This window comes from Bufo bufo, chromosome 2 (genome assembly GCF_905171765.1).
Source record: "Bufo bufo chromosome 2, aBufBuf1.1, whole genome shotgun sequence".
Classification (NCBI taxonomy): Eukaryota; Metazoa; Chordata; class Amphibia; order Anura; family Bufonidae; genus Bufo; species Bufo bufo.
This window is the reverse complement of record NC_053390.1, coordinates 34,104,083-34,129,064: the sequence shown is the minus strand read 5'-3', so window position 1 is coordinate 34,129,064 and position 24,982 is coordinate 34,104,083. Positions and strand designations below refer to the sequence as shown.

Sequence of the window (24,982 nt, the reverse complement as noted above, 5' to 3'; positions counted from 1 at the left end):
CAATCAAGAAAATTAATAGCGAATTTGTGAATTTGTGAATTTATGACGAATATTTGCCCAAATATTCGCAAAATATCGCAAATTCGAATATTGCCCCCTGCCGCTCATCACTAGTAGTGAGATAAGGGAATTATAGGAAAAGAATAAGGGGATATAATTGGTGCTGGTCACCCAGTTGTGTGTTTAATACAGCTTCTGGCTGGCATTTGGTTCCACATTACAAAACCCCCTGTGAGAAAAAGAAACTTTTTTTTTTCTGTAAATGAACAGACAGCTTTTTTTTTTTTAAATCCTCAAATTTCTACCATTTGTAGACTTATTGCCAGCACCCAGATATCATTCTGCTGCAAACACTGAGCAAGTGCCCTTTTTTTTTTCTTCTAAAAACCATTTCACTGCATTAAACCTGTGTTATTAAATGTATTGTATTATAGCAAAAGCATTACATGGCAATAACTCAATTTTTATACCCGTGTTATTAAACACATGGTTCAAAGACATTGAACCTCAAAGATGGCATTATTATATCTGTGTTAGTGAACGCATTACTGCAACAGACCTTGTAGTTCAAACACATTTACTGCAAAACTTGCATTACTAAAAATTGTCAATAATAGTCTGCAGTGTTCAGAGATTCAGCTAATGTTCTTATCAGTTGTATTCGGGTTCATAATCCCTGACAAATAGAGCAGAGAGGAGGATGAGGGAGCTGTTTACCTCAGTGTTGTGAAGTAACTTGTCCTCCTGTGTGATTAAGACAGGTTCTATGTGTACTGGTAGGATAGCGGCCATTTTGTTTCTCCTGATGATTGCTCCCTAGACAAAACTAGCCATAATAAATAATGAAAGGTATTTGGAAATATATTTATTATAAAGTAATATTTAAGTATTTTTCTTAATTCCCGGAGAACCCCTTTAAAGAGAGAACACTTGCAATTTTGCTAGCACATTATAATAATCTGTGTACCATCCCTATGACTTTTCATTTACAGGAAACCTGTGAATTTTCATTCATAGGCCTCATAATAAATGTTTAGATAATGGAATTGTGAAAAAAGAAAGACCCAGGCCTTGTCATGAGAGAGTCAGAATGTGGGTAGTAGCAGCACCAGCCATCTGGCCAGTAGTAGTAGTAGGCTACAGTTCTCCCTTGCTTCTGATAGGCGCCATATTATTATTGAGGACAAAGAGGATGAGATTGTGGCTGTATGTCTCAGTCACAGCCAGATGATGTGGATGTCACATCTCAGTTTTACACCGTGCATTGGAGCCAGGCGTCACCACATTTTTCCTTCTCCTCCTCCTTGCAACCCCTTAGAAGCCATTCAGTTGCATGCTCTCTGTCTGCACTGGCCACTCCTAGTGGAGTGCCTTCATTTTTTTAAGAAGCTGCAACAAAACCCCATGTGCTATGGAAGATCCTCAAGATAGTGTCTGAGAACAGACAGCATTTGGACTGCCATGAGGAGATGGTTCAAGTGGAGGTGTGGGATCCATCCCCCCACTCATAGCTTTGGTGATAGTAGTGGCACTTGTAGCAACAGTGGTGGCGGTAGGGACAATGATAGCGACAGTGGCTCTTGGGGCAAATACAGAGATGGTAATGGGGAAGGGAGGAAAAAAGGCCACAATGACATATCACAGGCTAATAAAAGTGACGTGAAGGGTGAGAATGATGATGATTGTGTGTTGGACAGGACCTGGGGGTTGGATCAGGGTCCTGAGGAGGAGGGTAGTGGCAGCAATTAAGAGCAGAGGCAACGTATAACCAGAACCTCCCAAAAAATGCAGGATGAAGATCTGCTTCTATTATGGTCAATTCAGAAACTGGTGATGCCACTGATAGTGTGGGTGTCAGATCAAAACTTGCCTGTCACGGATGGTGTACAGGAAACAAGACAATACCATATAAACAATGTCTCTCTGGATCCACAACTAAGGAACAAAGGGAGACCCCTGCAATAGACCTGCCGCTCTCCCTCACTGCTCAGCCTATGCGAACACCCCAAAGGTGGATGGCCGCATATCCACGTTCCTCGGCTATCTATTACCTGAAGACCCTACAATAGTGAAGGGACACGACCACCGGCTCCCTACACTGACACGGAGGGAGTCAGGGTCACCTGGATCCAGAAAAGACAAAATCATAAATACATAAACAGCACTTATCTTGCAGACGACTGACGACTGAGGACTGGGAACTGGGAACAGCATGCACACACACTCCAGGAAGTTGTATCAGCCGCACACTACTGCATTATGGGGAGGAACTTAAAGGGTAGCAATCAGTCCAACTGCATGACAGCTGAGATAGACTAACGAGATGAGAAACTAAACCAAAACAAAGAAATTCAAGGAGGAGGATCTGAGAAGCTCCTGTGAGCGCTTCTCAGCTGTCTGGCTGTGACATTGCCAGACCAAAGCAAAGATTGGCTGCTGCTAGCTCTGTGTGAGTCTCATCTGACAGTTTTTCTTTACCGTTCCGGTAGAGAAAAGCTTTACTGCATGCTAGATCTGTATAGAATAGGCACTACGGCTCCATGGCAGCACATTAGGTCGCCGCCAGCTAGCGCAACAAGAGTGTCCTCCCTCTCCTGATAATGGAATGTGAGGCCACAAGAAAACTCTACACTTCCAGCGATCCACTGGTGCACAAGCTTAAATCTGTGGCCAAGTTACTAGTGGTGCTGTCGCTGCCATACAACTTAATGGATTTTTTCTGACTTTAGTGAGCTGATGGCATGTGCTCAGCCTCTCTGGAAGATACCTAGCCAACATTATTTCTCCAAAAAGGCAATCCCTGCCTTGTACTGTCACGTGGTGGAGAACCTGGGTTGCTCCTTGTAATTCTTGCTGTGCAGCAAGGTGCACACCACTGTGGACACCTGGAGCAGCTGTTATTGGCAGGGACAGTACAAATTTTTCATCGCTTAATTGGTTAAAGTTTTTCTCCACAAAGCAGCAGAAGAATAGCTTCTGCATTTTGTTGGCTGTAACTGTTGGGGAACCACATGTAGAAAGTCCCAGGGAGGAGGAGGAATAGGAGCTGCCTTTGGAGGAGGAGGAGTTGCTGGTGCAGGGGAATGAGGTTGACAATGATGACAACTGTAGCCATGATGACCAAACATCTCACTGGGGGGGCAGAGCCAGAAAGAACTGGGTTCTTGGGCTCGTTGGTGAGAATAGCAAGCTGTATGCTTGCTGCTTTATGTAATGACAGACATATCCTTCCCATCAAGCAATCTGATGGTTACTGCAGTGATAGCTATGCTTTTAGAACTTTGTGATCAAAGCAAAATGGGGTAATGTTTTCCTGTTGCCTAAAGGTCCCTTTACCCCCTCCACCCCCCCCCCACCCCACACAGAGGCATCCACCTACCACTGTCTCGACTACCACACTACCACAAGCAGCAGACCCTGCAGCAAGTGGTTCAGATTATCAACATGATTGAGCAGTTTTTTTCATGTGCCACATCAGGCTGGTGCAAATCAACAAAAGGAGACATACCGTTCTAATACCCTGAATTAGGCCTTTCTCCAGCATCCCTGACCCCATGGACTTCTGGGCAGGCAGAGTGGAATAGTGGCTGGAACTGGCCTAGTTTGCTCTCTCTGTACTGTGATGCCCAGAATCTAGTTTCATCTAGGAGGAGTTTCAGCGCATCAAGACACCCAAACAAAGTTATCCGATGCCAATGTACAAGACATCACTTTTGTCATATTGAATGAGGCATGGATCTTTGAGGATTTTCACATCTCCAGATTAGACCAATTAATAGATCTGCCCTTGCTAACGGTGCCCCCATTATGCCACTGCCACTGTCTGCCTCGCTATTATTTTGTTCTGTACCATTTGGCTTCTGCTGCCACCATCATGCCACTTGAACTGCCTGCCTACCATCTTGTTCCATATCATATGGCTGCTGCTGGAGCCATCATGCCACTGCTGTTGTCTGCCTGCCTACCATTATGCTCAGTAAAGTATGGCTGCTGCCACTGAAACTGCTAATCCCCCCTACTGCTACTTCCTACTGCCATTACCGTTACTGGTACACACACATCTATGGCCTTGTCTGTTCCATGCTGTGCTACTACCTCTACTTTTGTGGCTATATGCAACTATTACGCTACCCTTTCCACATCCACACTGTACTGCTGCTGCTGCTCCCACTTAAAAGGGAGAATTTTTCCAAGTTTTTTTAGAACTGCTACTCTTTCGTTTGACAATTAGCACTTGTGCATGTATAAATACAGAAATTCTGCCCCCATTAACACATCATTTTTGGAAGCTTGTGCAGAACAAGCCACTGTTTCTAATTACATTAACATACGTGTGTGTATACAGGGGCAGACAACGGCACCTGTTATTACATAATTTTTGAACGTCTGGTCCCAAAAATCCACAGTTCTTTCCCATAACGCCTTGTGTCTAATAGACAATTAAAAAAAAAGTTTCTGATATGAAAATGCAAAACACGTGACAACGTGGGAGGGTGGCAAGGGCAAACATTTTGAAAAACAAAAATGTATCATATACCAATTTTCAGCCCGACAGAAGCAGATTAATGTAGAATCGATTTTGACACCAATCAAATTATGTTTTTTTAAATTCAACAAATTGGACACAAATCTATTTTCAAGAAGTTCACTCATCTCTAGAAAACATATTTATTTATTTTTGGTCCATTTATGATTTTGTGTTCTGTACAGGTAAGTTTTCAGTAGTTTTTATTTCTACATAATTATAATGACAAGTAAAACCTCTGTATAGGCAACTCCAGATCCTCCACTCACAACAGGTGATATCACAGTTTATCAGCTACCTCCTGACCTTCACAAACCATGCCTATAAAACTCTCCCGAATCAACGAGTCCTGTCCATTGTGTCTGTGGCCCATGCAGCTGCTCTCAAAAGACAGACCGTCTTAACATATTTTGCTCATAGTGGCCAGTGTAAAAAAAAATATGATTATATGTATAAATAAATGTATTCATTTAATATAAATAGCAGCATGTAAAAATTATTTTAAAAAACTCGCCAAAATTCTAAAAAAAAGTTAAACATAAAAAAAGTAATTTCCTGATGACCCATTACCTCTAAACTGACTATATACAGTACAGTGGATGTCTACACACCCCTGTTAAAATGTCAGGTTTCTGTGCTGTAAAAAAAAAGAGACAAATATAAATCATTTCAGAACTTTTTCCACCTTTAATGTGACCTATAAACTCTACAACTCAATTGAAAAACAAACTGAAATCTTTTAGGTGGAGGGAAGAACACAAAAAAAACCTAAAATAATGTGGTTGCATAAGTGTGCACACCCTATTATAACTGGGAATGTAGCTGTGTTCAGAATTAAGCAATCACATTAAAAATCCTGTTAAAAAGGACTCAGCATACACCTGCCATCATTTAAAGTGCCTCTGATTAACCCTAAATAAAGTTGGTCTTTCCTGAAATTTTCTTAGTCGCATCCCACAGCAAAATCCATGGTCCACAGAGAGCTTCCAAAGCATCAGAGGGATCTAGAAACACTTTATCCAGCTCACCTCCGTAATAAAAATGTAGTCCCGGCTCCAGAGGCCCTGGGGGAGTGTTCCCGTAACAGGCTGCAGGTAAGTAAAGGAAGACGGTCCTGGAGACATATGAGGTTCCTCTTTCAGCTTTACTTTAATGGTTAATCAAAATAACAGACATCACCACCTTCCACATGACATAGCGTTGACGCGTTTCGGGTAACCACCCTTAGTCGTAACAATTTGCCAAGTGTGGCATTCCTATTTAAAGGAGTCAAGGAACACTCCCCCCCTGTAACAGGGAAGGGAGTCTCCGACTTCATAGGTTGCCACACACATCAACACACCTTGCAACCATGATTAACATAATTGCTATCACACTATGCGGACACTGCCCGGAGGAAAATTAACCCTGGGGTCACCGTGGCACTTGCTTACTATCAGTAGCCGCATAGTGTGAATGTATCCTTGTTTAAAAATCCATTTATCATCCCTATTAACATGTTACATAAAATAAAAATAAAATAAAACAAAGAAAACAATGGCCCTCAGAACTCCCACCAGTTACAAACTATTACATCAGGGTAAATTATACTAGACAGCTTGGTAGTATTATATATAGTTAAATACAAATTGTCAGTAAATTGTTCCCATCCTAATTCATCATATAACAGCAGTGCTGACATCCTGCGTTGAACATAGTATGCAGGTGTCAGCACTGTATATACACGTATGACCCGTGATAGGTCACAAGTGCCATGATGAAGCCGATTTTCAATCGCTTCATATTAGGCCGAAAAGACGCACCGTCTGACTATAATCCTATGTTGGAAGACCGATGAACAGAGATGTGTGCGGACCTCGGGACAGTCTATCAGGGCAAATCAGTAAGTGTATTTTAACCATAATACCAAGTTGCCAGCACAGATGGACAGTTCAATTTGTTTCATAGTCTATTGATAAACATAGGTCAGTTCTTTTTTCAGATTAAGACCTGCTGGAGTTCTAGTACCAAGTCTAAAAATCCAGTAGGCTTCCCTGAGAAGGATTTTTTTCCGATAATCCCCCCCTCTTCTGGGGGCCAATACTCGCTCAATGGCAAAAGCTTGAAACGATGACACTTGGCGTGCATGTTTATATATGAAGTGCTTGGCTGCATTCGAAATATTTAAAATGTTTGGGTTGTTAATATAATTCAAGTGTTCAAGAATGCGATTTTTAAACCTGCGAGATGTGCTGCCTACATACATTAGATCACAATGCGTGCATTTGATTACATATATTACACCCTCCGTGTTACAGTTAATGTAACTACGGATGGGATATTTGTATGTATGGCTTGAGTTTTCAAATGACTTAGTAGGCAGCACATAATCACAGGTTTTACAAGGGTTGCCTCCACATTTCGTAAAGCCCTTGTAAATGAGCCAATTCTGTTTAAAGTTAGTTCCTTTGCCACCGGCGGTGTACAGGGATGGAGACAGTGAGCAGGACAGAGTTGTGGCTTTTCTAGACACAATTCTGCACCCTGATTTCAGGGCTTGATATAAAATATGATCATCATATAGTATAGGTAGACATTTCTGTATGACAGAGCTAATTGCATTAAATTCACTGCTATAAGTCAATGATAGAGTTGGAATTCTGTTCTGGTCACTGTCTCCACATTCCCCGGCACCGCCCGCGGCCGGTTTATTAGCTGATCTATTCTTTGAACCTCCAAATAGCATATCTTTTCTGTCCTTTTTTGAGGCTATCTCTCGCCCCCTTCTAATCATCCAAACTGGATAATTTCTCTCCCTCAGTCTTTTCTCCACCCTATTAAACTCTTCTTCCAATTTGTTTCTTTCACTACAGTTTCTGGCTATGCGTGTAAATTCTCCCACGGGGATTGCTCTGATGGTGTGGATAGGATGATGGCTCCTGGCATTTAGTATGGAATTGCCTGCTACTTCTTTCCTGTACGTGATGGTGTGCACTACCTCACCTGGAGACCCGCGGAGTGTCAAATCAAGGAAATTCGTGTGCACAGAATGTGCCGCGCACACAAATTGTAAATTATAATTGTTGTTATTTAGGTATGCCTGGAGGTCTGGGACGGCAAACACACCGCCGGACCATACCATGAGCACGTCGTCTATGTATCTGCCGTACCAGACCAAACCAGGCATAAAGGGATTATTTAGATCATAAATATATTTTTCCTCCCAATATGACATCGTCAGATTTGCCAATGATGGTGAGAACTTGGCTCCCATTGACACACCGCGGGTCTGCAGGTAGTACACACCATCAAACATAAAATAGTTATGACTTAGCAGGAAAGCAGTCACTTCACATATGAAATCCACATAGCCTGAGCCAATTCCTGTATATCGATGGAGGTGGTATTCCATCGCCAGCAGAGCAACCCCGTGGGGAATGGAAGGATAGAGAGAGATTACATCTGCTGTAATCCAGCAGTAATTGGCATCCCAAACAAAATTGTACATCGCTCGCAATACATCAGCTGAATCTTTAAGGAAACCTGGGGTGCGCCTGACCAGTGGCTGGAGAATGTTGTCCAGCCAACTGCCCAGGCGCTCCGTCAGGGAACCAATGCCAGATACTATGGGACGGAGGGGGGGGGGGTGGACGCCCTTATGGACTTTGGGCAGCGCATGCATAATCGGTATGACTGGTGCCTCCACACACAGATACTTGAATTCTCTATCACTGAAAATATCCAGACCTTTGCCTTTTTGTAAAAGTGACATATAATTTGCCATATATTCTTGTAGTGGGTCTTTAGATAGTTTACTGTATGTGGAGGTATCTGTGAGCATTTCCCGTAATTGGCTGCCATAAATTTCTTTGTCCATAACGACCACCGCCCCCCCCTTGTCTGCCATTTTAATAACCAGAGAGTCACATTGCTGTAACTCCTGGAGTGCCTGGATTTGGGATGCACTAAGATTGTTGCTGTGTTTTGTGTTTTTACTCTCTCTCTCAATATTTGTCAGCTCCTTTTCCAGTACCTCCTGGAAAGTATCCATACTGTCTGTACGGGACATATATGGGTAAAATTTTGTATTTTTTGTACGGAAATCTCCAGGAGGTCTGGGCAAGTCCCTGATTCCCTGCTCATACTGAAGCCCCTCCAGACAGCATAGTGATACCTGTTCTTTAAATGATAAATTTTTATATGAGTTTTCTTCATAAATTAATGCTTTGTCTGGCAGGGGATCAGGCTGAGATGGGACATCATAGAAATGACGTGAAACAGTAATATTACGCACAAACTTATTTATATCCAGCAAAGTGGAGAACATATCAAAATGCCCTGTGGGTGCAAAATTCAAACCGAGCGAGAGCACACATCTCTGTTCATCAGTCAATTCCCTACCGGACAAATTCACAACACTCAATAAATCAGAATTCATTTTTGCTTCACTTGCAATCTGGTGTTCCTGGGATGCCGCTGACCTATGCCTCCGTCCGCTCCTCCTTCTATGTTTTTTGAGACAACAACTGTGTCTTTTCTATTTTTATCTATTTTACATTTTTTATAATAGGAGGTAGTATTACCTGTCTCATCAGATGAAAGAGGCAGGGCGGAGGCATCGGCTCCTGGCTCCAGTTCACCAGTTGCATATGAAAGCTCAGAGCCCTCTGTGTCTGAGCAAAAGCTGACTTTAGACATTCTTTTGGGTATTTGTTTTCTTTTGCGGTTTTTAAGTATTGATTTGGGTGTGGAATACATGTTATCCCTCCTCCCCCATTCATAAACCTGGTTGTTTTCATAGTCATGTAAGTCCCGCTGGTATTTCGAATGTTTATATTCCATTATAGTGTCCTCAAGTTTGGTAATTGATATTTTCATATCTTCCTCTCTTTCAATGTATTCCGTGTTGTTGTCATATTTCCCCAGGAAATCTCTGGTAGACTCAATTTCCCGTTGTAATGTAGACAGTTTGTCATTTTCTAGCTCTATGATAAGCTTCATCAGTTCCATTGAGTAGTTTGTCAGGATATTGTTCCATCGATCCACAAAATCATCTGAGAAAACCGTGGTGGGCACTTTTTTAATTCTTAGACCACGCGGTATCATATTTTGCTCCATGTATTTTGTGAGTGTGGTACAGTCCCACCATACTCGGGTCTCTTGATTCAATAGGCGCTCCAATTTATTTAATCCACTTCTAATATCAAGGTCTTTGGAGCTATCTGGATCTTTGGCAGAAAAAACTGAGTCAGCTTTCGATTGTCGGTCTGGTCGGTTGCTGAAGGCCATAGTTACAAGGTGTGTCGATGTGAAATAGGTTGGGAGTCTGTATAATTAGTCTCAAAGCCAGAGGTAATATTATCTCCTCGGGACAACGGAGGTGTAGCACGGAAACCAACACTTGTAATATAGAAACACTTTATCCAGCTCACCTCCGTAATAAAAATGTAGTCCCGGCTCCAGAGGCCCTGGGGGAGTGTTCCCGTAACAGGCTGCAGGTAAGTAAAGGAAGACGGTCCTGGAGACATATGAGGTTCCTCTTTCAGCTTTACTTTAATGGTTAATCAAAATAACAGACATCACCACCTTCCACATGACATAGCGTTGACGCGTTTCGGGTAACCACCCTTAGTCGTAACAATTTGCCAAGTGTGGCATTCCTATTTAAAGGAGTCAAGGAACACTCCCCCCCTGTAACAGGGAAGGGAGTCTCCGACTTCATAGGTTGCCACACACATCAACACACCTTGCAACCATGATTAACATAATTGCTATCACACTATGCGGACACTGCCCGGAGGAAAATTAACCCTGGGGTCACCGTGGCACTTGCTTACTATCAGTAGCCGCATAGTGTGAATGTATCCTTGTTTAAAAATCCATTTATCATCCCTATTAACATGTTACATAAAATAAAAATAAAATAAAACAAAGAAAACAATGGCCCTCAGAACTCCCACCAGTTACAAACTATTACATCAGGGTAAATTATACTAGACAGCTTGGTAGTATTAAATAGGAATGCCACACTTGGCAAATTGTTACGACTAAGGGTGGTTACCCGAAACGCGTCAACGCTATGTCATGTGGAAGGTGGTGATGTCTGTTATTTTGATTAACCATTAAAGTAAAGCTGAAAGAGGAACCTCATATGTCTCCAGGACCGTCTTCCTTTACTTACCTGCAGCCTGTTACGGGAACACTCCCCCAGGGCCTCTGGAGCCGGGACTACATTTTTATTACGGAGGTGAGCTGGATAAAGTGTTTCTATATTACAAGTGTTGGTTTCCGTGCTACACCTCCGTTGTCCCGAGGAGATAATATTACCTCTGGCTTTGAGACTAATTATACAGACTCCCAACCTATTTCACATCGACACACCTTGTAACTATGGCCTTCAGCAACCGACCAGACCGACAATCGAAAGCTGACTCAGTTTTTTCTGCCAAAGATCCAGATAGCTCCAAAGACCTTGATATTAGAAGTGGATTAAATAAATTGGAGCGCCTATTGAATCAAGAGACCCGAGTATGGTGGGACTGTACCACACTCACAAAATACATGGAGCAAAATATGATACCGCGTGGTCTAAGAATTAAAAAAGTGCCCACCACGGTTTTCTCAGATGATTTTGTGGATCGATGGAACAATATCCTGACAAACTACTCAATGGAACTGATGAAGCTTATCATAGAGCTAGAAAATGACAAACTGTCTACATTACAACGGGAAATTGAGTCTACCAGAGATTTCCTGGGGAAATATGACAACAACACGGAATACATTGAAAGAGAGGAAGATATGAAAATATCAATTACCAAACTTGAGGACACTATAATGGAATATAAACATTCGAAATACCAGCGGGACTTACATGACTATGAAAACAACCAGGTTTATGAATGGGGGAGGAGGGATAACATGTATTCCACACCCAAATCAATACTTAAAAACCGCAAAAGAAAACAAATACCCAAAAGAATGTCTAAAGTCAGCTTTTGCTCAGACACAGAGGGCTCTGAGCTTTCATATGCAACTGGTGAACTGGAGCCAGGAGCCGATGCCTCCGCCCTGCCTCTTTCATCTGATGAGACAGGTAATACTACCTCCTATTATAAAAAATGTAAAATAGATAAAAATAGAAAAGACACAGTTGTTGTCTCAAAAAACATAGAAGGAGGAGCGGACGGAGGCATAGGTCAGCGGCATCCCAGGAACACCAGATTGCAAGTGAAGCAAAAATGAATTCTGATTTATTGAGTGTTGTGAATTTGTCCGGTAGGGAATTGACTGATGAACAGAGATGTGTGCTCTCGCTCGGTTTGAATTTTGCACCCACAGGGCATTTTGATATGTTCTCCACTTTGCTGGATATAAATAAGTTTGTGCGTAATATTACTGTTTCACGTCATTTCTATGATGTCCCATCTCAGCCTGATCCCCTGCCAGACAAAGCATTAATTTATGAAGAAAACTCATATAAAAATTTATCATTTAAAGAACAGGTATCACTATGCTGTCTGGAGGGGCTTCAGTATGAGCAGGGAATCAGGGACTTGCCCAGACCTCCTGGAGATTTCCGTACAAAAAATACAAAATTTTACCCATATATGTCCCGTACAGACAGTATGGATACTTTCCAGGAGGTACTGGAAAAGGAGCTGACAAATATTGAGAGAGAGAGTAAAAACACAAAACACAGCAACAATCTTAGTGCATCCCAAATCCAGGCACTCCAGGAGTTACAGCAATGTGACTCTCTGGTTATTAAAATGGCAGACAAGGGGGGGGCGGTGGTCGTTATGGACAAAGAAATTTATGGCAGCCAATTACGGGAAATGCTCACAGATACCTCCACATACAGTAAACTATCTAAAGACCCACTACAAGAATATATGGCAAATTATATGTCACTTTTACAAAAAGGCAAAGGTCTGGATATTTTCAGTGATAGAGAATTCAAGTATCTGTGTGTGGAGGCACCAGTCATACCGATTATGCATGCGCTGCCCAAAGTCCATAAGGGCGTCCACCCCCCCCCCCTCCGTCCCATAGTATCTGGCATTGGTTCCCTGACGGAGCGCCTGGGCAGTTGGCTGGACAACATTCTCCAGCCACTGGTCAGGCGCACCCCAGGTTTCCTTAAAGATTCAGCTGATGTATTGCGAGCGATGTACAATTTTGTTTGGGATGCCAATTACTGCTGGATTACAGCAGATGTAATCTCTCTCTATCCTTCCATTCCCCACGGGGTTGCTCTGCTGGCGATGGAATACCACCTCCATCGATATACAGGAATTGGCTCAGGCTATGTGGATTTCATATGTGAAGTGACTGCTTTCCTGCTAAGTCATAACTATTTTATGTTTGATGGTGTGTACTACCTGCAGACCCGCGGTGTGTCAATGGGAGCCAAGTTCTCACCATCATTGGCAAATCTGACGATGTCATATTGGGAGGAAAAATATATTTATGATCTAAATAATCCCTTTATGCCTGGTTTGGTCTGGTACGGCAGATACATCGACGACGTGCTCATGGTATGGTCCGGCGGTGTGTTTGCCGTCCCAGACCTCCAGGCATACCTAAATAACAACAATTATAATTTACAATTTGTGTGCGCGGCACATTCTGTGCACACGAATTTCCTTGATTTGACACTCCGCGGGTCTCCAGGTGAGGTAGTGCACACCATCACGTACAGGAAAGAAGTAGCAGGCAATTCCATACTAAATGCCAGGAGCCATCATCCTATCCACACCATCAGAGCAATCCCCGTGGGAGAATTTACACGCATAGCCAGAAACTGTAGTGAAAGAAACAAATTGGAAGAAGAGTTTAATAGGGTGGAGAAAAGACTGAGGGAGAGAAATTATCCAGTTTGGATGATTAGAAGGGGGCGAGAGATAGCCTCAAAAAAGGACAGAAAAGATATGCTATTTGGAGGTTCAAAGAATAGATCAGCTAATAAACCGGCCGCGGGCGGTGCCGGGGAATGTGGAGACAGTGACCAGAACAGAATTCCAACTCTATCATTGACTTATAGCAGTGAATTTAATGCAATTAGCTCTGTCATACAGAAATGTCTACCTATACTATATGATGATCATATTTTATATCAAGCCCTGAAATCAGGGTGCAGAATTGTGTCTAGAAAAGCCACAACTCTGTCCTGCTCACTGTCTCCATCCCTGTACACCGCCGGTGGCAAAGGAACTAACTTTAAACAGAATTGGCTCATTTACAAGGGCTTTACGAAATGTGGAGGCAACCCTTGTAAAACCTGTGATTATGTGCTGCCTACTAAGTCATTTGAAAACTCAAGCCATACATACAAATATCCCATCCGTAGTTACATTAACTGTAACACGGAGGGTGTAATATATGTAATCAAATGCACGCATTGTGATCTAATGTATGTAGGCAGCACATCTCGCAGGTTTAAAAATCGCATTCTTGAACACTTGAATTATATTAACAACCCAAACATTTTAAATATTTCGAATGCAGCCAAGCACTTCATATATAAACATGCACGCCAAGTGTCATCGTTTCAAGCTTTTGCCATTGAGCGAGTATTGGCCCCCAGAAGAGGGGGGGATTATCGGAAAAAAATCCTTCTCAGGGAAGCCTACTGGATTTTTAGACTTGGTACTAGAACTCCAGCAGGTCTTAATCTGAAAAAAGAACTGACCTATGTTTATCAATAGACTATGAAACAAATTGAACTGTCCATCTGTGCTGGCAACTTGGTATTATGGTTAAAATACACTTACTGATTTGCCCTGATAGACTGTCCCGAGGTCCGCACACATCTCTGTTCATCGGTCTTCCAACATAGGATTATAGTCAGACGGTGCGTCTTTTCGGCCTAATATGAAGCGATTGAAAATCGGCTTCATCATGGCACTTGTGACCTATCACGGGTCATACGTGTATATACAGTGCTGACACCTGCATACTATGTTCAACGCAGGATGTCAGCACTGCTGTTATATGATGAATTAGGATGGGAACAATTTACTGACAATTTGTATTTAACTATATATAATACTACCAAGCTGTCTAGTATAATTTACCCTGATGTAATAGTTTGTAACTGGTGGGAGTTCTGAGGGCCATTGTTTTCTTTGTTTTATTTTATTTTTATTTTATGTAACATGTTAATAGGGATGATAAATGGATTTTTAAACAAGGATACATTCACACTATGCGGCTACTGATAGTAAGCAAGTGCCACGGTGACCCCAGGGTTAATTTTCCTCCGGGCAGTGTCCGCATAGTGTGATAGCAATTATGTTAATCATGGTTGCAAGGTGTGTTGATGTGTGTGGCAACCTATGAAGTCGGAGACTCCCTTCCCTGTTACAGGGGGGGAGTGTTCCTTGACTCCTTTAAATAGGAATGCCACACTTGGCAAATTGTTACGACTATGGGTGGTTACCCGAAACGCGTCAACGCTATGTCATGTGGAAGGTGGTGATGTCTGTTATTTTGATTAACCATTAAAGTAAAGCTGAAAGAGGAACCTCATATGTCTCCAGGACCGTCTTCCTTTACTTACCATCAGAGGGATCTCTATGTTAAAAGGTATCAGTCAGGAGAATGGTACAAAAGAATTTCAAATACCATGGAACACAGTGAAGACAGTCATCATCAAGTGGAGAAAATATGGCACAACAGTGACATTACCAAGAACTGGACATCCCTCCAAAATTGATGAAAAGACGAGAAGAAAACTGGGAGGCTACCAAGAGGCATACAGCAACATTAAAGGAGCTGCAGGAATATCTGGCAAGTACTGGCTGTGTGGTATATGTGACAACAATCTCCGGTATTCTTCATATGTTTGGGCTATGGGGTAGAGTGGTATGAAGAAAAACATCCAAGCCAGGCTACATTTTGCAAAAACACATCTGAAGTCTCCCAGAAGCATGTGGGAAAAGGTGTTATGGTCTGATGAAACAAGGTTGAACATTTTGCCCATAATTACAAAAGATATGTTTGGTGCAAAAACAACACTGCACATCACCAAAGGAACACCATACCCACAGTGAAGCATGGTGGTGGCAGCATCATGCATTGGGGCTGTTTTTCTTCAGCTGGAACTGGGGCCTTAGTTAAGCTAGAGGGAATTATGAACAGTTCCAAATACCAGTCCATATTGGCTCAAAACCTTCAGGCTTCTGCTAGAAAGCTGAACATAAAGAGGAACTTCATCTTTCAGCATGACAACTACCCAAAGCATACAGTCATGTGAAAAAATTAGGACACCCTTTGAAAGCATGTGGTTTTTTGTAACATTTTTAATAAATGGTTATTTCATCTCCGTTTCAACAATACAGAGAGATTAAAGTAATCCAACTAAACAAAGAAAACTGAAGAAAAGTCTTTTCAAGATCTTCTGTAAATGTCATTCTACAAAAATGCCTATTCTAACTGAGGAAAAAGATAGGACACCCTTGCCCCTAATAGCGAGTGTTACCTCCTTTGGCTGAAATAACTGCAGTGAGACGGTTCTTGTAGCCATCTACCAGTCTTCTACCAGTCTTCGACATCGGTCTGAGGAAATTTTACCCCACTCCTCAATGCAGAACTTTTTCAGCTGTGAGATGTTTGAGGGGTTTCTTGCACGTACAGCCCTTTTCAAGTCACCCCACAGCATCTCAATGGGATTCAAATCTGGACTTTGACTTGGCCATTCCAGGACTCTCCATTTCTTCTTTTTCAGCCAATCTTTGGTTGATTTACTAGTATGTTTTGGGTCATTGTCATGTTGCATGGTCCAGTTCCGCTTCAGCTTTAATTTTCTAACTGATGGTCTCACATGTTCTTCAAGCACCTTCTGATACACAGTAGAATTCATTGTGGATTCTATGATGGTGAGCTGACCAGGTCCTGCTGCAGCAAAGCAGCCCCAAACCATGACACTTCCACCTCCATGCTTCACAGTTGGTATGAGGTTCTTTTCTTGGAATGCTGTGTTTGGTTTACGCCAAACATGTCCTCTGCTGTTGTGTCCAAATAATTCAATTTTGGACTCATCTGTCCAAAGAACATTATTCCAGAAGTCCTGGTCTTTGTCAACTTTATCTCTGGCAAATGTCAGTCTGGCCTCGATGTTTCTCTTGGAAAGCAAAGGTTTCCTCCTTGCACACCTCCCATGCAAGTTAAACTTGTACAGTCTCTTTCTGATTGTAGAGGCATGTACTTCTACATCAACAGTAGCCAGAGCCTGCTGTAGTTCTCGAGATGACACTTTAGGGTTTTTGGAGACCTCTTTTAGCATCTTGCGGTCTGCTCTTGGGGTGAACTTGCTGGGGCGACCAGTCCTGGGCATGTTGGCAGTTGTTTTGAAAGCCCTCCACTTGTAGACTATCTTCCGGACAGTGGAATGGCTGATTTCAAAATCTTTTGAGATCTTTTTAAATCCCTTCCCAGACTCATAGGCTGCTACAATCTTTTTTCTGAAGTCCTCTGACAGCTCTTTTGCTCTCACCATGGTGCTCACTCTCACTTCAACAGTCAGGAGCACACCAAACTAAATGTCTGAGGTTTAAATAGGGCAAGCCTCATTCAATATGCAGAGTAACGATCTACTAATTATGTGCACCTGGTGTGAGATCTGAGCCAATTTAAGAGGGAATACATGTGAGGGTGTCCTATCTTTTTCCTCAGTTAGAATAGGCATTTTTGTAGAATGACATTTACAGAAGATCTTGAAAAGACTTTTCTTCAGTTTTCTTTGTTTAGTTAGATTACTTTAATCTCTCTGTATTGTTGAAACGGAGATGAAATAACCATTTATTAAAAATGTTACAAAAAACCACATGCTTTCAAAGGGTGTCCTAATTTTTTCACATGACTGTACATCCAAATCAACAAAGGAATGGCTTCACCAGAAGAAGATTAAAGTTTTGGAATGGACCAGCTAGAGACCAGACCTGAATCTGATTGAAAATCTGTGGGGTGATGTGAAGAGGGCTGTGCACAGGAAATGCCCTCGCAATCTGACAGATTTTGGAGTGTTTTTGCAAAGAAGAGTGGGCAAATCTTGCCAAGTCAAAATGTGCCATGCTGATAGACTCATACCCAAAAAGACTGAGTGCTGTAATAAAATCAAAAGGTACTTCAACAAAGTATTAGTTTAAGGGTGTGCACACTTATGCAACTATATTATTTAATTTTTATATTTTTTCTTCCCTCTACCTATAAGATTTCAGTTTGTATTTCAATTGAGTTGTAGAGTTTATAGGTCACATTAAAGGTGGAAAAAGTTCTGAAATGATTTATCTTTGTCTCATTTTTTTACATCACAGAAACCTGGCATTTTAACAGGGGTGTGTAGACTTTTTATATCCACTGTAATTATAAAAGTGAATTTTTCTCACAGCTACTAGTATCCATCCTAAATTTCCCATACATATGCCCACTTGGCTTCGCGAAAGTGTATGTTTTCTGAATGGGGAGACATCTCTGGAGGCAGCTTATCTCCCTTAGAACAAATATTTGAACATGTTAAAATCTAACTGCTAGTTCCTTCTACACATTAAAGGTTACGCAGGTTCAGCCAGCATTTTGCTACATATAGAACCGTGCAATTTTTGTGAAATTCTTCATATATAAACATCCAGGGTCCTCATTCTCCTTGTACCAGTTTGTAACTTATCTTGTTCATGCTTATTGTATTTGTGTTCTTTTATGTATGTGTACTCCCCTTTTTATATGTACAGCACCATGGAATAATTGGCACAATAATAATAATCTATTCCAATTTCAAGGTTATAGTATTTAAAAATAATACGGTTTTATTTTTGGCAGATGACTGTATCGGGAGCTCAGAGGGACATCTGATCTCTTCAGCTTTTAAAGCAAATGGTAATGGTCTCGCACAAGACACATATGAAGAGCATGCCACTATCTCGGATATACCCTCAGCGCTTCACAGCCCAAATTGCTCGTTTGATCCATTTAAACCTCTTCTATTTTCTGGTTCGTCACAAACTGTAAAGCAGAATCAAAGTCACAGAAGGGGTATTAAAAATCAAATAATGCACACAAGGAAGAAGACAATTTCATGCTTACAATGTGGGAAATGTTTTACTTGGAAATCACAACTTGTTGAACATCAAAAAACTCACACAGGAGAGAAGCCATTTTCATGTTCAGAATGTGGGAAATGTTTTACACACACAGCAACACTTGTTGGACATCAAAGAATTCACACGGGAGAAAAGCCATTTTCATGCCAAGAATGTGGGAAATGTTTTACTTGGAAAGCACATCTTGTTGGACATAAGAGAATTCACACAGGGGAGATGCCGTTTTCATGTGAAGAATGTGGGAAATGTTTTACACACAAAACAACACTTGTTGCACATCAAAGAATTCACACAGGGGTGAAGCCATTTTCATGTTCAGAATGTGGAAAATGCTTTGCACAGAAAGCAACACTTGTTGTACATCTAAGAACTCACACGGGAGATAAGCCATTTTCATGTCCAGAATGTGAGAAATGTTTTACTTTGAAACACCAACTTGTTAAACATCAACATACTCACACAGGGGTGAAGCCATTTTCATGTTCAGAATGTGGAAAATGTTTTACCTGGAAATCACAACTTGATAAACATCAACGAATTCACACAGGGGAGATGCCGTTTGCATGTGAAGAATGTGGGAAATGTTTTACACACAAAACAACACTTGTTGGACATCGAAGAATTCACACAGGGGAGAAGCCATTTTCATGTTCAGAATGTGGGAAATGTTTTACATACAAAACAACACTTGTTGTTCATCAAAGAACTCACACAGGAGATAAGCCATTTTCATGTCCAGAATGTGGGAAATGTTTTGCTTGGAAACAACAACTTGTTAAACATCAACAAACTCACACAGGGGAAAAGCCAATTTCATGTTAAGAATGTGGAAAATGTTTCTTAAGAAAATAAAATCCTTGTTGAACATCTGAAAATTCACAAAGGGAAGACGCCATTTTATGTCCAGAATGTGGGAAATATTTAACTTTTAAACCACAAATTTTCGAACATCAATGAACTCACACAGGAGAGAAGCCGTTTTGATATCCAAAAATCTGGGAAATTTTATGGTGATAGATTAAACCTTGTTAGACCCCAAAGAACTCACAGAAGGGGAATAGCCATTTTTCATGTCAAGAATGTTGGGAATGTTATACCCATAAATCAGTCCGTTTTTGGAAGAATTTGTTCAGAATTTACACAGAAGTGAAGCCATTTTCATGCACTGTATGTGGAAAATGTTTTACCCAAAAGTCTAATCCAATTTCACATCATAAAACTCACATTGGAAAAACAGTTCATGTCCAGAATGTAGGAAATGTTACATAAGTGGTGCAGTGTATTATGTACTCAAATAACTGACTGCATGTTCAAGTTCTATACTGAGCCTAATAATTATAGTACAGAAAAGTATATGATTTTAAAGGGGTTATCCAGGAAAAGATAGATGCAATACCAAGCTTTAGTGAGTTCAGCAGCTCCCTGAAACAGCTGATCGCCAGGGATGCCGGGATTTGGACCCCTTACGATGTGATAGTAATGACCTATCCTGAGGATAAGTCATTAGGCTTGAGCGAATCGACCTTCAGATAATAGATTGAAGTCGATTTTGTTCAAATACTTACATTTTAATGCACTATTTGTACAGCATTAAAATGTATTAGCTCTGTAAAGCCAAAGTTCTTCTCGCCCAAATTCGCTTGAGCCTTCGATTACTCCCTATTGTATGCATATCTGCGTACTCAAAAATAATTTCAAATGGCAATCTGAACTGGGCTTTGGTGCCAGTACCAAAAGCTCCTTTATACAATCAGCAGGATTAAAAGAACAAGAAAGAGAATCCACTTTGATATTTTTGTCAGCCTGATGGTAACCCAGGATGAATTTGAAGCGTGCGAAGAACAAAGACCACCAAGATTTGCGAGGGTTGAGATACTGTACTGTCTGTAGATAATGTAAATTCTTGTAGCTAGTGTAAATGATGACAGGATATCAAGCCACTTCCAGCAGAAGGTGTCATTCTTCCAAAGCCAACTTAATTGCAATCAACTCCCTGTTCCAATGGGGCCTTAGAGAAGAAACCACAAGAGTGCATCTTTCCACAGGAGTAAGAATGGCTCAATCTCCCACAGAGGAAGGGTCCACCTCCTGAATAAGTGGCTTGGTCACATCTGGATGATGAAGAATAGACTTAGAGGAGAAGACTTGCTTGAGGGACTAGAAAGTTGATTCAGCCTCATTCTTACTTTTACCCTCTGTTATCTTTTGTGTGTGTGTGTGTATATATATATATATATATATACTGTATACACTGAACAAAAATATAAACGCAATACTTTAGGTTTTGCTCCCATTTTGCATGAGCTGAACTCAAAGATCTGAAACATTTTCTATATACACAAAAGACCCATTACTGTCAAATATTGTTCACAAATCTGTCTAAATCTGTGTTAGTGAGCACTTCTCCTTTGCCAAGATAACCCACCCACCTCACAGGTGTGGCCTATAAAGGTGCTGATTAGACAGCATGAATATTGTACAGGTGTGCCTTAGACTGCCCACAATCAAAGGCCACTCTGAAATGTTTGATCACACAGCACAATGCCACAGATGTCGCAACATTTAAGGGAGCGTGCAATTGGCATGCTGACTGCTGGAATGTCTACCAGAGCTGTTGCCCTTGCAATAAATGTTCATTTCTCTACCATAAGCCATCTCCAAAGGCATTTCAGAGAATTTGGCAGCACATCCAACTGGCCTCGCAACCACAGACCACGTGTAGGCACACCATTCCAGGACCTCCACATCCAGCATGTTCACTTCCATGATAGTCTGAGACCAGCCACCCGGACAGCTGCAGCAAAAATCGGTTTGCATAACTAAAGAATTTCTGCACATACTGTCAGAAACCGTCTCAGGGAAGCTCATCTGCATGCTCGTCGTCCTCATCGGGGTCTGGACCTGACTGCAGTTTGTCGTCGTAACCGACTTGAGTGGGCAAATTCTTACATTTGATGGCGTCTGGCACATTGGAGTGGCGTTCTGTTCACGGATGAGTCCCGGTTTTCACTGTTCAGGGCAGATGGCAGACAGCGTGTGTGGGTGATCGGTTTGCTGACGTCAACGTTGTGGATCGAGTGGCCCATGGTGGCGGTGGGCCACTCGATCCACATGACCAGCATACTCACTAAACATGTCACCCATTGAGCATGTTTGGGATGCTCTGGATCGGCGTATATGACAGCATGTTCCAGTTCCTGCCAATATTCTGCAACTTCGCACAGCTTTTTATGAGGAGTGGACCAACATTCCACAGGCCACAATCAACAACCCGATCAACTCTATTCGACAGAGATGTGTTGCATTGCGTGAGGCAAATGGTGGCCACACCAGATACTGACTGGTTTCCTGCCTCTGCCCCCCCCCCCCCCCCAGTAAGGCAAAACTGTGCACATTTCAGAGTGTTCTTTTGTTGTGGACAGTCTAAGGCACACCTGTGCAATATTCATGCTGTCTAAACAGCACCTTGATATGCCACACCTGTGAGGTGGAATAGATTATCTCGGCAAAGGAGAAGTTCTCACTAACACAGATTTAGACAGCTTTGTGAACAATATTTGAGAGTAATTAGTCTTTTGTGTATGTAGAAAATGTTTCAGATCTTTGAGTTCAGCTCATGCAAAATGGGAGCAAAACTGAAAGTGCTTTGCGTTTTATATTATTCATCAGTGTGTGTGTGTGTGTGTATATGTGTGTGTGTGTGTATATATATATATATATATATATATTTATATATATTATAGAAGAATGGCGGCACTGACAAAAAATGGTTGGGAAGGTTGGGTGCACGTTTACTTTGGAATGAGCTGCTTACCCCTTGGTATATAAATGGAAAAACGAACAGCACTCCTGGGATCCACAGAAAAGGTTATTCTTTATTCACCCATGTGATGCAACATGGGTGAATAAAGAAAAACCTTTTCTGTGGATCCCCCGAGTGCTGTTCGTTTTTCCATTTATATATATATATACATATAAAAATAAATAATATGTATGTTATCATAGTTTAGTAAACTTTTTATGCATCTAAGCCGTGTGAAGGCAATTTTATTTCCGAATCTCAGAATTCACGGTAAAACACTATACAGCTTGGTATCCAAAATGCAAGTTCCCCAGTGGACAAATTGGGATCTGTTGATTAACTAGTCCAAAATCCACCTAGTCATGGACAGTACTGACCTACTATATCTTATCTCCTAATAACCTAGGCTGAAAAATGTTCTTGAAAAGTAAAAAGTACAACAATGCCCTTCCCTTCCAAGTAAAAGTATACTCTCTGCATAAATACCTTCATCTTCCACCCCAATCTTACTTTTATTGGCAAAGTGAAGGAGGCACATATCTGGGCATAACGACTGCGAGAGGGGCACATATCTGGGCATAACGACTGTGAGGGAGGCACATATCTGGGCATAACGACTGTGAGGGAGGCACATATCTGGGCATAACTACTGTGAGGGAGGCACATATCTGGGCATAACTACTGTGAGGGAGGCACAAATCTGGGCATAACTACTGTGAGGGGCACATATCTGGCATAACAACTGAGGGGGCACAAATCTGGGCATAACGACTGTGAGGGAGGCACATATATGGGCATAACGACTGTGAGGGAGGCACATATCTGAGCATAACGACTGTGAGAGAGGCACATATCTGGGCATAACTACTGTGAGGGAGGCACATATCTGGGCATAACTACTGTGAGGGAGGCACATATCTGGGCATAACTACTGTGAGGGAGGCACATATCTAGCCATAGTTTCTGTGAGGGGCACATATCTGGCATAACGACTGTGAGGGAGGCACATATCTGGGCATAACGACTGTGAGGGAGGCACATATCTGGGCATAACTACTGTGATGGAGGCACATATCTGCACATAACTACTGTGAGGGGCACATATCTGGCATAACGACTGTGAGGGGGCACATATCTGGGCATAATGACTGTGAGGGGGCACATATCTGGGCATAATGACTGTGAGGGAGGCACATATCTGGGCATAACGACTGTGAGGGAGGCACATATCTGGGCATAACGACTGAGGAGGCACATATCTGGCTATAACCACTGTGAGGGAGGCACATATCTGGCCATAACTACTGTGAGGGGCACATATCTGGCATAACGACTGACGGGGCACATATCTGGCCAAAACTACTGTGAGGGGCACATATCTGGCATAACGACTGTGAGGGAGGCACATATCTTGGCATAACGACTGTGAGAGGGGCACATATCTGGGTATAATGACTGTGAGAGGGGCACATATCTGGGCATAACGACTGAGAGGGGCACATATCTGGGCATAATGACTGTGAGAGGGGCACATATCTGGGCATAATGACTGTGAGAGAGGCACATATCTGGGCATAACGACTGAGGGAGGCACATATTTGGCCATAACTACTGTGAGGGGCACATATCTTGGCATAACGACTGTGAGAGGGGCACATATTTGGGCATAAAGACTGTGAGAGGGGCACATATCTGGGAATAACGACTGTGAGGGAGGCACATATCTGGGCATAACGACTGTTAGGGAGGCACATATCTGGGCATAACGACTGTGCGGGAGCTACATATCTGGGCATAACGACTGTGAGAGGGGCACATATTTGGGCATAAAGACTGTGAGAGGGGCACATATCTGGGCATAACGACTGTGAGGGAGGCACATATCTGGGCATAACGACTGTGAGGGAGCTACATATCTGGGCATAACTACTGTGAGGGAGGCACATATCTGGGCATAACTACTGTGAGGGGCACATATCTGGGCATAACAACTGTGAGGGGGCACGTGTCTGGCTATAACTGCTGTGAGGGGCCACAAAGAGGACATAACTATTTTGACGGCTTAATTACTGTGAGGGGCCACAATGTGGGCATTAGTACTGAATGGTAACACTAGATTACCCTGCTATACATTGGCATGGCTCTGTCTTACAGGCCAGCACAGCACCCCCTGCTGGCGATTTCACAGGGGCAGTCACCATTCCTGCCTTATGTGATTATTATTTTTCTCTATCACCACAGGGACCTTGTTCTGGATCCAGCAGACATCACGCCGACGCCAGTGACACCCTGGATGCGGTAGGACCAGATTTTATTAGGATTCGGTGAGTGTAGCCATGCATTGGGCTTAGGGCTCTTTCACATGAGCGGATCCTGTGCGGGTAATCTGCTGCGGAAAGAGAGCCAAGCCCCGCTCCGGACTGCAGAGACACTGAACAGTAACATGACTGATAATGCTCCGTGCCTCTCTGTAATCTTTTTACTGCAAAATCACAGTGACACTGTATGTTTTGCTATAAGTAATGTTAGGACGAAATTGGTTATGTTGAGAACTTGGCTTGGAGGGGGTCCAGG

General features: G+C 42.2%; 2 protein-coding genes across 2 annotated transcripts in view; both read left to right on the top strand.

Annotated features, from left to right (window-relative positions):
* Window positions 1-19,599, top strand: part of LOC120992119 (zinc finger protein OZF-like) — a 153,994-nt gene extending 134,395 nt beyond the window's left edge. The window contains exon 4 of the mRNA XM_040420894.1: window positions 18,326-19,599. Within this exon, the coding sequence (XP_040276828.1) occupies window positions 18,326-19,428 (1,103 nt within the window). The 3' untranslated portion in view covers window positions 19,429-19,599. The remainder of the gene's footprint in view (window positions 1-18,325) is intronic.
* The window catches only part of LOC120992102 (oocyte zinc finger protein XlCOF6-like), a 770,548-nt gene that overhangs the window by 683,939 nt on the left and 61,627 nt on the right, over window positions 1-24,982 (top strand). The gene's annotated exons all lie outside the window — the stretch shown is intronic.